The sequence below is a fragment of the Anoplopoma fimbria genome, chromosome 15, assembly GCF_027596085.1.
Source record: "Anoplopoma fimbria isolate UVic2021 breed Golden Eagle Sablefish chromosome 15, Afim_UVic_2022, whole genome shotgun sequence".
Taxonomy (NCBI): Eukaryota; Metazoa; Chordata; class Actinopteri; order Perciformes; family Anoplopomatidae; genus Anoplopoma; species Anoplopoma fimbria.
The window spans coordinates 4,293,841-4,308,216 of record NC_072463.1 but is presented as its reverse complement, the minus strand read 5'-3'; the positions used below and the strand labels follow the sequence as shown (position 1 = coordinate 4,308,216).

General features: G+C 38.7%; 2 protein-coding genes across 2 annotated transcripts; one reads left to right on the top strand and one right to left on the bottom strand.

Moving 5' to 3' along the window:
- The first annotated feature begins 5,906 nt into the window (after positions 1–5,906).
- On the top strand, positions 5,907–8,009 carry cfd (complement factor D (adipsin)). Its single transcript, XM_054613321.1, has 5 exons — positions 5,907–6,012; positions 6,405–6,561; positions 6,962–7,103; positions 7,207–7,497; positions 7,675–8,009. The coding sequence occupies exons 1-5, from the start codon at positions 5,949–5,951 to the stop codon at positions 7,852–7,854; spliced, it is 834 nt and encodes a 277-aa protein (XP_054469296.1). The 5' UTR covers positions 5,907–5,948; the 3' UTR covers positions 7,855–8,009.
- A 1,400-nt stretch (positions 8,010–9,409) lies between these two features.
- On the bottom strand, positions 9,410–11,648 carry LOC129103690 (GTPase IMAP family member 8-like). The gene is made up of 2 exons (XM_054614274.1): positions 10,823–11,648; positions 9,410–10,122 (listed from the first exon to the last, which is right to left on the bottom strand). Exons 1-2 carry the CDS (start codon positions 11,646–11,648, stop codon positions 9,410–9,412), a joined length of 1,539 nt encoding a protein of 512 aa, XP_054470249.1.
- Positions 11,649–14,376: the final 2,728 nt, after the last annotated feature.

The window sequence follows — 14,376 nt, the reverse complement described above, 5'->3', positions numbered from 1 at the left end:
AGACAGAGAGAGAGACAGGGAGAGACAGAGAGAGAGAGAGAGAGACAGAGGAGAGACAGGGAGAGACAGAGAGAGAGACAGGGAGAGACAGAGAGAGAGACAGGGAGAGACAGAGAGAGAGAGACAGAGAGGGAGAGAGAGAGAGAGACAGAGGAGGAGACAGGGAGGGACAGAGAGAGAGACAGGGAGAGACAGAGAGAGAGAGACAGGGAGAGAGAGACAGGGAGAGACAGAGAGAGAGAGACAGGGAGAGACAGAGAGAGAGAGACAGGGAGAGAGAGAGAGAGAGAGAGAGACAGGGAGAGACAGAGAGAGAGACAGGGAGAGACAGAGAGAGAGACAGGGAGAGACAGAGAGAGAGAGACAGGGAGAGAGAGACAGGGAGAGACAGAGAGAGAGAGACAGGGAGAGAGAGAGAGAGAGACAGGGAGAGACAGAGAGACAGGAGAGACAGAGAGAGAGAGACAGGGAGAGACAGAGAGAGAGAGAGACAGAGAGAGAGAGACAGGGAGAGGTTTATAAAATATAAATGACAATATAAATCTGTGCAATCCACTGTGCAATTCTGTTTATATAATATTTTAGTTATTGTGGATTTTTAAAGTTTTTACTTATTTATTATTCTTTACTGTGTGATTACTTATTTATAAAACTTGTTTTTTACTTATGTCTCTTGTTTGCACTAAACTCTCTGCTGCTGTAATCCTGATTACTAATAAAGGATTATCTATCTTATCTTATCTTATCTTATCTTATCTTATCTTATCTTATCTTATCTTTAAAGTACACTTTTTTAACAAGAGTCAAACTTTTACAACATTTCATTTCTACCGTTCAGCGTATAACAGCACAAGGGGACTTTCTTAAACTGGAGGAATCACTGATGCTAAAATGTTTGTTCTTCTGTTTTATGAAAACATTAATGGATTGGGAAGCTTTGGATTTTATTCATTTTCCAGAAAAAACATATTCTACTGATAAAGGTTTGTTTTGTGGTCAAAGTATACAGGATGATATATGTTGATATATTAATGAGTGGATTACTAAACAGGGCCTCCCAGGGAAACGTCCAGGGGGTCAACTGGCCTTTAGTCCAGAGCCATTGTTTAAAGTGTTAAAGTTAAAGGGCCAGTTTTGAGCAATCTATTAGCAGAAGTGGAATATAGTATTCATACCTATGTTTTCATTTGTGTATAATCAACTGCAACTCAAAACAGTTGTGTGTTTGTTAGCTTTGAATGAGCCCTTCATGTCTACGTAAGAAGTCGGTCTTCTTCACGCGTTGCAAAGCCATGTGTTTCTACTTTGAGGGTTTTTACGTTACCTGAAGGCCACCGTAGTTCTCAGACACGCTTGGAAAGGGAAAGCTCAGTGGAGGGTATTCAGTTTGTTGCAATCTGCAACATCACCACTAGATGTCACTAAATCCTAAACACTGGTCCTTTAATATATCTTGTTGGAAACTCACAGAGCTCAGTTCAAACTAGAGATGTCCTGTTCATATTTATTTTCTTAATTATTGTATATATTGAGTCTCTTCATCAGCCGAGTGAATAAAGGATTGTAGAGTTCTGGTTCTCCTGCAGAATGAGACACAAAGCTTCTTCGAATGACTCGTCCTCCAGTCGATTTGGTTCTCTCTCAGTTTGGGGGTTTTGCTACTTCTACATGTCTATGACCAGAGGCCCATTAGAACAAGCCCCCTAACATGATCATACAAATTCTGAATTTAATTTGGACCAATATGAGTTTATCCAATCAAAAACAACAAAAACAAAAACAATCTCACAATAAAAAAAATATATTTAACTGTAATGTCATTGAAGACTAAAACCTCCCTGTACTTTTACATTGATTGAAATTAATGAAGATTCTTATGAACATTTCTTGTTAGTGTTTATTCACCACCACTACTTTTCGTAAATGCAGTTTTTATTGTGTGTGTGTGTGTGTGTGTGTGTGTGTGTGTGTGTGTGTGTGTGTGTGTGTGTGTGTGTGTGTGTGTGTGTGTGTGTGTGTGTGTGTGTGTGTGTGTGTGTGTGTGTGCGTTCGTATCTGTCAAAATGTTTTTTGACACATTTCCACTAATTTCCACAACACATCACTTAAGTACCGCTATGTGATTATGTGTGACTGGTGACTCAGTCACTTCTGTCAATCACAATTGGACTCACACAAGTAAGTCATGTCAGGTTGAATAGCTAAACAGTTAAAGTGGTCCAATCTGCATATCTATGAATCAAATTATAGATATTTCTGCAAATATTATCACAGCCTTTGATTGAATTTGTATGTTTCTCGGCTGACAAATTGTCAAAACAGTGTTATGAAGTGATTCGCAGCGTGTATGGCTTTAAATTCACTCAATGAATAGTTTCAAATGTAACCAGACAAACTGAGTGATCGGTTAGTGGATAGAAGAACCTGCCAGACGGACCGACTGACAGCTCGCTGACTCAGTGTCTGAGAATGACAGTCAGAGAACAGAATGAGCGGGCGAGGGAGGAGAGACATGAAGAAAGAGAGAGAGAGAGAGAGAGAGAGAGAGAGAGAGAGTAATGAAACATTTAGAAAACATAAAGTGGAAAATGACTGATAACTGGTTTAATGCTAGACCACACACATGGATGAACAGATATGGATATCCACACACACACACACACACACACACACACACACACACACACACACACACACACACACACACACACACACACACACACACACCGCATACCTGTCTGGGTGGGCTTGGCCGCTCAAGGCTACAGTAGCCTAGCTCTAACTCATTTCTATGGCAACAACAAGAACGGTCAGGTGACAATCAAAAAGTCTGATACAGTGCAGCAGAGCAGCTATGACACTTTATACTGCTGTACTTCAGTGCTATTGTGTTTTTTTTTACATCATATAAATATACATGTATTTGTTTTGCGTGGTTGGAAAAAAATATAATAACAATGTGCATGAATTCATGAAAGAAAATCTGGAAAACAAATGAGCTTGAAATGGTGTTTTGTGAATTTCTCACAGCTGGTTAATCCGTTTTATGGCTGAATTAACTCATCATCATCATCCAGGTGGATACACATGTTTTAACCTATAATTTACCAATGTTGTGTTCCTCCTAACTTGTAATTGTGAGTACATGAGTCATGACTTAATTGGCGGGGGAGTAGGAAAAATGTTATGAAGAGATATTATTTCCCCACTTTACAGTGATGAGACCACAGGATCATCGTACGGTCGAACCCCTGACACATTAGGAGAGGAAGTGTAACTTTACTTTTCATAAACAGGTCTACTGAGAGGCGTGATGATTTAAAATAGGCATCCAGTTCAATCGATAAAACGTCTCACATGACAAGATATATGTTCATGTTTTACATTCATTTAAAGTCAATGTGAGCTTTCAGCAACACATTCAGTATTTATGTCAAAAGTTAACATTTTCATTAACATTGATGAGCCTTTTTTGTCTTCTAGCAGTACTTGTTTGTACCTGCAGAGGGCAGTGTAGGTCCATATTTAGAAAGCTGATCTGGATTCTGTCTCTGTGTGACAGCTGTGTTTTTTTAACATTTATTACAAATTTTGGACAGTTTTTTCAATTGTTTCACTTGAATATTTATTACAGTTTGATATAGAGGATATTATTCAAAGCTAAAATGTCATATTTGTCAACAAAAAGACAAACATTTCAACATTTGGTTGAAGCTGGTGAGGAAAGCCAGCTCTGTGGTGGTCTGGAGCTGGACAGTCTGGAGTCAGTGGGTGAGAGGAGGATGAAGGCCAAACTCAGAGCCATCCTGGACCATCCCTCTCACCCTCTCACCCTCTCACCCTCTCCATGAGGAACTGTGGCAGCTGGGCAGCTCTTTCTACCAAAGAGCAGGACGGAGCGCTTCAGACGCTCATTTGTGCCCACTTTTTATTTTTATTTCTTATTATTTTTATTCTATTTTTATTTTATTGTATAATATGTTTTATTTATTATCTGTTTCTATGTAGTTGAGCTGCTGCAACACCCGAATTTCCCCCATGGGGATCAATAAAGGAATATAATAATAATATAATTTATTCATATTAATTATTAAGTTTCTAATGATTCTTAATGATATTTGAATGTTTGAATGTTTATTCCGGTTTATATAACCTTTTTTTTTTTAAATAAAATGATCTAATTGAGATGAAGATCTTTTTGCAAAAGAGATACCAAAATACAGCAGAGAGAAGGAATAAAATGTCTTCCAATGGAAAACTCCTCATCAAGGCAACAAAATAAGAATTGGTATATTCCCCTGAAAAAATTTTTTTAATTCTAAATCTCATGCCAGCCCTCTCCTCCCCTGTACAGAACCTCCAGCACTAATCTAATCAGTCAAACACAACATTCCCCGGACCAACGGTAATATTTCTCTTCAAGTCCGCAACAGGATTATTCTGTCCAAACACTGGAGGCAGAAACAAATTCATGGGTTGAAGAAGCAGTTTGTCTGGACAAGAAACATCCAACTGATGCCAAGTTAGAAGGTTAAATGTGAAGACAGGTGGAAAACAGGGTGTAATATTTAATTCAAGACATAGTGGTCACAATAATCGTACTCTTTCCCAATGTGAGTGCTCAGACACTGCATTAAAAATGACATTCTTTACTTTGTTTTTTCTCTGCCAGAAGGTGCTGAAGACAGTAAGTGATTCCCTTACATCTCCTGCACACTGACTTGACTGGAATTTGGACACATCAGGTTGCAGGCAAAATTAAGTTTTAGTCTTCACCTCCTCATGCTTGTTTTAAATTTGAGGACGAAAGGTTTCCATAACCAAAAATATAAAAAAAACTTTCCTTTGCACAATTCCAAACCTTCTTGTTTTGCTACAATGTCAAATTGACCAACTCAACTGTTTTAATGATCATTTACATGTCATTTAATTCCACAATTAATCTTTGTTGGAGATTTAAGTTGCATACTATTTAAATTGCATACTTGCAAATACCAATAGGAACAGTGTCCATATACAGCAGCCTATATTTTGAGGTTTTGTCTGATATGCTAAAACTGCCAAAATGATTTTTTTGTGAAATCAAAGACATCCTGAATAGTTTTTATGTTTTTGCATTTACTGTGCTGTGTGATATTTGTGCAACATGCAGTACTATTTTGTAATCTACTTTAATCTACCAGATTGGCACCGTTTCGTGTTTTTCTTGCTGGATTTATGGGAAGAAAAGAAGAAAACGATGTCCTCTCTCTGAGTGTTGTGTTCAAGTGCACAAGGTCAGCGGGGATTCATCCAAATCTCAGCATTATGTAACTTGAAATATCGTTAAATCGCATGAAAAAGTTTAACTTTGTGCATCGTTTCTGCTGGTTTCAAAGAATGTTCACACTTTAGAAGTAAACAAGTAGGTATGTCTGTAATAAAGAAATGTATGCACCTTTTTTGATATTGACTTCCCACATAAACGCAATAAATGCATCAAATGTATTTTAGTTTGGAGTTAAAGTTCCACTAAATGACGATATGAGAAAAAAAACCTCATTTTGAGTATTATATGTACTGTAAAAAATCCTACATTTTGAAGTTACTACAAGTGAATAGTGTAAAAAGAAATGAAACTTCCCCAGCTGCTGCCCATCTTATTATTTTGGTGAATATAGGAAATACTGCAAATAGACAAAGTAGTAAAATGACACCTAAATGTTATTTGGATGCTTTCTCTCCACTATTCTGAAGAAGACAAGAAACATGTTTTTGCCTTTTTTTTAAAGATTTGAACAACTTGTTTGCTTTCCTGTTTTTCATTCCGGGAAACGGAGAACAGGAGGATCTTCAGACCCCCACACTTGAGTCTTGCACCATTTCCACTTGATTTATGTTCCCTGTCTTTCCTCTTGAAGCCTTTAAAACCCCACCGTTGCTGGTTCACGATCAGTTGAGCCGACATCATGGGGTCAGAGAAAGACGTTCTTGTGGCTGCTGCTGTTTTCCTTTTCGCCCTCATTTCACACAGTGAGTTTGTTATTTCTTTCATAGCTGATGATTCATCCACTGTATCTAGATTTGTCTTCTTAATCGTTCATGTTCAATGGTTTGTATTTTCATTCTATAATTTTCACTGTAGCATTGTGTTTCAAATATATTTTTCTGGTAAGCCACTATTCTATAAATGTTCTTCTTCATTTTTTGCTGATTATTCTATTTTTTAGCAATTAGCTGATAGCTTACACTTAAGTTTTCCTTGACATGAAATGCTATAATGCCTCATCATTATGAAAACACTACGACAATAACTCTAATTATCTAACTCGAGTTATTATGACACTCTGCACCTTCTGCTTGCATGAGTTGAAATAGTTTATTTTGACCATTTTCCCTTTGGTTGTGTGTTTTGATCTCTTCAGGTGAGGGCATAGTCGGTGGCAGAGAGGCAGCTGCTCACTCTCGGCCCTACATGGCCTCCATCCAGGTGCCAGAAGGAGAGAATATGAAACACGAGTGTGGAGGGTTTGTGATTGCAGATCAGTGGGTGATGACTGCAGTACACTGTATGCCAACAGGGTGAGGCAACCTTCTTCCAACCGCCATGAATGTAGTTTGTTATCTGGGAAGCAGGACAGGACAGGACAGGCTGATTGAGAGCAATGATACAGACCATTTGTTTTATTTTTTTAAGTTTTAGTTGAAACATTTACTTCAATTCATGCAAATATTCTTTGAGCGAGAGCAGATTTTGAGTTTTCTTTGGCAATATCATCATATTTATTTGTTCTGTAAATTATTTTTGTTCATTAACTCAAGTTAATAGTTTTGTGATATGTTTGTTGATATGGATAGCTTATATTATGGAGCAAATCATGCAGTCTTAGCATCATCTTTCAAATGATGCCACCATTATTTTATTATGATATGATGCTTTGAAGATTATGAATGCAAAATATGTATTGTGCTTTTTCCACAGGCCAAATGGAAGGAAAGTAGTGCTGGGTGTCCATTCTCTGAGTGAAGCTGAAGAGACAAAGCAGACATTTGATATTTTGGAACTTCACAATCACCCTGACTTCCGCGAGTCAAATTACGATAATGACATCGCTTTAATAAAGGTATAAATGTGAAGTTTAAGTCAATTGTTACATGTATGTGTTTTGTGATCAAGATCTAAAACAAAACCACTTTGGACTGGTGTTCTGTGTGCTTTTTTTGCAGTTGGATCGTCCATACACCACCTCTGTAGCCATTCGACCAGTTGAATTCATGCGACAGGGCGGCACAAACCCCGGCAATGATGCAGAGGTGGAGACGGCCGGGTGGGGGTCCCTGGATAACCTGGGGTCCAGACCAGACAAGCTCCAAGAGGTGACCGTCGATGTGGTCATATCGGCTCTGTGCAGACGCAGCGACTACTTCGGCTCAAAGTTCACCGCTAACATGATATGTGCACAAAGAGTCTGCCCACAGCCCTGTGATCAACTGTATAAGAAACAGGACACCTGTGACGTGAGTCTAACTTCATTCTCTTCTACCAAATGCAATCAAATGCAATTGTCAATCAGGAGACAAGTGACGTATATTTGTTTGTATTCAAAGTATACAAACGGGGTTTCCTTCTTTCTTTGCAAAATATAAAATAAGGGTATTTTCCCCGTTAAAGACCCTTTTTTTGTTTTCCTCTAGGGTGACTCTGGAGGTCCTCTGCTCTTCAACGGCACAGTAGTGGGCATCACTTCCAATGGAGGAAGGAAGTGTGGCCAACTTAAAAAGCCTGGAATTTACACCATCATCTCCCACTACACCCGGTGGATCGACGGCATCTTGGGCCTGCAGCCAGATCCAACACCGGAACACAGCGACTAAAAAGCATCAGCCATGTTTCCACCGCAAACAGCATCACCAGCGGCATGGCTCTATAGAGAATGATCCCCGTATGGGGAGACGTTCTACAACCACCTGTACAAACAGATCAGCCATCACTTTATAAAGGAATCAATAAAAAACAGCTTTATCACATTCAGATGTCTGTCTTGAGTTTTTTTTTGTGAAATAACATACCATACAAAAACAAAGAAACTATCAACAGTACAATCAAATGAACGTTTTATTGCAAGTAATATAAATTTGTAATAAATAATATATTAATGCACATTCAAAACGTCCTCTCTCATTTACAAACTGCTGCTAAGCTGTCACTTGATCCCGCCCACAAGATTCAGCTCAACAGCAACCATAACTTCATTGATATATTTTTATTCACAAATGTATTTTATTTGCAACAAAACATTTTTTGATTGCAATGTTGATAGCTTTGTTCTTAAACCTTTTTCCTGTTTGATTGCATAAGAGGTCGGTAAAGGTTACCCCATAGATGTGCAGGGATAAACATTATAGCATACATGTATACATGAGAGTTGCACAAAAACTGATTTATTAAAACAACATTCAGACAGCTAATCTTGTTTTCGTGCAGTTGAGCCAGTTTCTTCTCCATGTGAAGGATGGTGTTAAGGAATGTAACGGTTAGGAAATCAAGATATCTACAAGCTAATCTCGTAAACTTGCCCGATAAGTAAATCAAGTCTGCAGCTGTACTTCTTCCTCTCCTCCCCTCCCTGCTGCGTGCAGATAAACATGGACATGAATGATCCCTGATGTTTCTGCTCTTCTGTTTGGTTTGGGAAATTACCCAAACCACCACCAATTTATTACACAAAGCAAAACATATTAATCATTTCTGATTTGCTGGTGTCAGTGGTACATAAATCTCAATCTTCAAAGTTCTAATGTGAATGTGTGTTATTTTTACATTTGATGATAATATGCTATTAATGTAAACCAAAATACATAGAAAGATAACTTGTGAAATTCTCTCATATAGAGCGCCTCTGGTAGCAATTTCCCTGCAAGCAAACCATGATGACATCATCTATAAAAGCTATAAATCTGCAATATAATTCAATCCAGTGCAAAACCCCTGCGGGACTGATTCCACGGAGTTGAATAAACTCATATCTGATGCCATCTCAACAAAAATAAACAAATAATCACACATTAAGTCACAGGTTGCACAACCAACTCTGCTCCCAGCAGACCACATGACACATGACAATAAAAACCTGTGCAATACATTACACTGTGCAATAATAGTCTGTAAATATAATATTTCAGTTATTGTTGATTTTCTACTGTTCTTTATTGCTTATTTATAATACTTGTTTTTTTTATTTTCATTTTTTATTTTTATCTTGTCTTTCTTCTACTATGTCTCTTGTGTGCACTTTACCCTATGCTGCTGTAAACCTGCAAATCTCCCCGCTGCGGGACTAATAAAGGATTATCTTATCTTATCTTATCTTACATCGTACAGGTGTCGCATGTATCGTGCTCACCCCCTCCCTGAATGCGGCTGTAGAAATCAAGCATCTCTTAATAAGTAGTTCCCTTCCAAAGCCCCCTCCTTCCTCTCCCCAATCCCCTTCTTCCTCCCCTGCAGCTCCTGCACAGAAAACCTCCTCGTTACGTAGGAGCGTCCTCCGTGTGACGCCACCAGCTTGTTGATCCCTAAGAACAGGTCTTTCACCTGAGGGTAGCTCAGAGCATTCTGGGACTTTGTAACGTTCAGCTCATAAAACCGGCTCCCACACTTCCGGATGAGATCCTGGAGGGTTGCGTGGGCGCCGGCCACGTAGTCGTTGATCCCCTGAGGCCTCCGCTGGTCGCAGTCAAAGCGAACGAAGAGGACTACGGCGTGCTCTGCAAAGTCCCGTCCGAAGATCCTCTGCAGGTGCCCCAGCATCTCGCACTCGCCCTGGGTGAAGCGCCCCAACTGGAGCACCAGCAGGAAGACGTGGGGTCCAGGTAAGGACAGAGCCAAGCAGTCCTTGAGCAGGTCCAGGTGTTCCAGCCCGTCCTCGTCCCACAGCTCGGGGGTGTCCACCAGGATGAGTCGCCTCCCCGCCGCGAACGCCTCCTTTCTCTCACAAAACAAGGTGGGCTGAGGGGGTTCCTGACTGGACTCATTGATTGAGTATTGATTACCCGCCCTCTCTAGAATTAGATTCAGAGCAGAGGACTTCCCGCTGCCAGACAAACCCAGCAGGATGACTGATACCGCCTCTGTGTCATCATCTTAAAGTCAAAGACGGAAAGGAGAAATGGCGGTTAGAGAGCATTTTCAGAACAATTATGACTTTAAATATTTTAACAACAGGTAGAAAAAAGGAGAACCTGACTTTTTTTATTGTCGTCATAAACTTTAACGCGTCATGTGGGGTTGAATAGTTTTTGGCTGTGTGTATTACATGGGAAAAAATAACTTTTATATTAGATGATGAGTGATGAGTGTCCAATTAAATCAATTTGTGCCTGTATCTCCCCCTAGTGGGAGAAACTTCTGCGCAGGAATGTCTTAAAATTCAGTTCAGCAAAAATGTACTTTTACACTTTGAACAATACAGTTATGATAATCCTGTCTTTTATGATTATTGCAATAAAAAAAACAGCAGATTATACAATTATTGACTGCATTCGCTGTGCAAGACCTGCATTTTTTTGAATCGATACACACGGTTAAACACTGTAATTAAAATATAATTTGTCTGTGCTATCATCTTTCTGGAAGAAAAAGAAAGTTCATACATGCTGAGAGAAAGTTTTCAGAAATTTTCTAAAACTTTTGCTAAAATGTCCCAAATGAGATAAAAGCTGATCAAGAAAATCACATGGTCCTGTTCCAGTCACCAGAAGTGAACGTTTGGAGTGCAGAAAAAAGAGATTTCATTTATCTTAACTCATTCAGATTTAAAACAAACAAAGAAATAAGTCTCACCATCACTGGCACTCATCTGGAGCTGCAGCATGGCCCCGTGGCTCATCACAGCCTCCTCCAGGCTCTCCTTCTTTGTCTCGCATTGCTTTTTTTCAGCCGCCTCCTTCTTCCTCTCCTCAGCATGTCTGGCCTTCAGCTCCTCCATCTCTTTGGCTCTTCTCTCCTCTTGCTGTTGCATCTGTTGCTTGAACGCCCTCTCCTGCTCCTTGACCTCTTGCACTTTCCGTTTCAGGATCTGCATGGCCGAGTCTTCCGTGCTCCTCTTCCTAGCTTCGATCAGCATGGCCTCCGTGTAGCCGGTCATGCCGTTCTCAGCCAGCATGCGGTCCAGCACCTTGAGTAGCGCTCCCAGCTCGTCTCTAGCTGCAGATGATGTGATTCTGCAGTATCTTCCATTGCACATGTTCAGCAGCTCCAGGAGGGCGTCGTCCAGTGTGTCAGCAACCTTTCCGCCTTCCAGAGAGATAACCACCAGGTACTTTAAAGCCTCGGCTCCAAAGTGGGCCTGCAGGGTCTCCAACATTCTCCTCTCCCTCTTTGTGTAATGTCCGCCTTGGATCAGCAGCAGAAATGTGCTGACTCCATCTGTGCAAGACTTAAAGCAGCCATCTAAAGCCTGGCTGATGCCCTCCTCTGTCATGTCTTGATTTAAATCTGCGTAAAGCAGGCTGACCGAGCGACCATCCACTGTCAAGTCACAGATTTGATTTGGTCCCAGAGAACTAAAGGTAAATTTGAGATGCTTATCCCCTGAGCTTTGCTGCTGCAGAGACTTCAGAGAGGACCATTGCTCCATGGTGGACATGACCACCATCATCTGCCTCATGCTTGTTTTACCGTCTGCAGAACAACACAGTCATTTCTTGTCAATGACTTGTAATCATTTTAAGTGCAAACACCAAGAAATATTGGATTACCATGTATTTTAACAGTAACAGTTTTTGTAATAAAGTGACTGTGTAGGAATATGTAGGAAAGAATGACTTACTGTGCAACATGTCTTTTGCAGGTGCTCTTACAGGTTTGCCTTAAGATCCTTGTCAGCTCAAGAGAACTCCTGAAACTGGATTCTCTGACTCTTAAACAAGCATTATGAGGGCAAAATAATTAGATGCTTCCTGGTGACAACTTTTCACGTGTGAACCAAAGTTTTGGTGTGAAGGAAGTGCATTCCACAGCACAACCAGGAGTTAAAAGTCCACTTGTTCACTGCATCTCCCTTATGCTTCATAACGTAATGCTTTTGTTCTTGGAAAGAACTCTGCTCCTCCCTTACTAGCATTGCTTTACTCACAAATAAGAAGCAGTACGTCTTACTAAAACCTTTGTGCACTTCAAACCAATAATCTTTAGTAAGTATACATGCCAAACTGTAAAAACACTCTCTTTTTCTCTTTGCCTAACAATAACACACCACACACACACACACACACACACACACACACACACACACACACACACACACACACACACACACACACACACACACACACACACACACACACACACACACACACTGCCTTCCGTCTTAAAATACAGTAAATGTGACTTCGCAGATTTCTGTCCCCACAATGTGGAATTTGACTCCTCCAGGCCACTTACGAAGTGTCCTTGGGCAAGATAAATGCCGGCCTTGGCCTGATTCAGTTTCCTTTTTCTACCTGACTATATTATGTCCCTGCCCTCTCTGCACAATAAAGCCAGTCTGACCGGCATCCTGTGATTGTTTCTTATCTGAGTTATTGCTGAATCAGCCTCACTGCAGCTGAAACAGAAGTAAAATCTCTTCTAAATCACCTCTTAAAACACATTTTTACAGAATGGCTTTTATGTGATGTCGTCGTTTTAATGTTTCGTTTTAATTTGGTTTTAGTATTTTATCTTATATTCGTTTACTATTTTATTTTATATATCATTTTTATATATCATTTTACCTATTTCACTTGATTTGATCTATTTTGTTCGTTTATGTGATTGTCACTTGTTATTACATTTTGTTTCTTAGTTTAGTTTTATCCTAATGATTGTTCTAATGTTTCTTCTATTGCACTGTTTTGCTGCCTTGTCTGTCGAAGCACTTTGTAAACCTTGTTTTTAAAAGGTGCTATATAAATAAAGTTATTATTATTATTATTATTATTATTATTATTATTATTATTATTATTATTATTATTATTATTATTATCTTAATATTACTGTGGATTCTCTACTGTTCTTTACTGTTTTTTACTGTTTTTTATTCTCATTTGCTTATTTATAATACTTATTTTGAGAGAGACAGGGAGAGAGAGAGAGAGAGAGAGAGAGAGACAGGGAGAGGTTTATCAAATATAAATTATATTCCTTTATTGATCCCCATGGGGGAAATTCAAGTGTTGCAGCAGCTCAACTACACAGACACAGACAATAAATACACATACTATACAACTACACAGACACAGACAATAAATACACATACTATACAACTACACAGACAATAAATACACATACTATACATACAACTACACAGACAATAAATACACATACTATACAACTACACAGACACAGACAATAAATACACATACTATACAACTACACAGACAATAAATACACATACTATACAACTACACAGACAATAAATACACATACTATACAACTACACAGACAATAAATACACATACTTACAACTACACAGACAATAAATACACATACTATACAACTACACAGACAATAAATACACATACTATACAACTACACAGACAATAAATACACATACTATACAACTACACAGACAATAAATACACATACTATACAACTACACAGACAATAAATACACATACTATACAACTACACAGACAATAAATACATTATACAACTACACAGACAATAAATACACATTATACAACTACACAGACGACAATATAAATCTGTGCAATCCACTGTGCAATTCTGTTTATATAATATTTTAGTTATTGTGGATTTTTAAAGTTTTTACGTATTTATTATTCTTTACTTTACTTATTTATAAAACTTGTGTATTTACTATGTCTCTTGTTTGCACTATCCTCTTTGCTGCTGTAATCCTGTAAATGTCCCCGCTGTGGGACTAATAAAGGATTATCTTATTTTCTTATCTTATCTTATATCTTATCTTATCTTATCTTATCTTATCTTATATTAGTGCCATGACATGCAAGATAAAAATGAGACTAAACGTCCTTGTGAATATGCTGGTTAACACCATAGACTGTATAAAAGGTTAACACTATAGGAAATCTGTTTAAAACTGCAAGAAAAAAATATAATTAATAATTTTATTAATTAATTAAAAAAAAAAACATGAAATTATCACTGACTGCTGTCAAAACGGCCCAAAACAAGGCAGCCCTACCGCGTAAAATGGGAGGGGGCGTCTTGTAATTAAATTACATTTCTTTTTTGTTTTAATCGCTTAATTACCCTAATAGAAAATATCCTGCTTTTAATAACACTAATTTGGGAAATAACAATAATTTGTGGTGTATAAATTGTCACTTTTCACCCCGTTTATTAATAATGGTATTTTGGACTCCCCC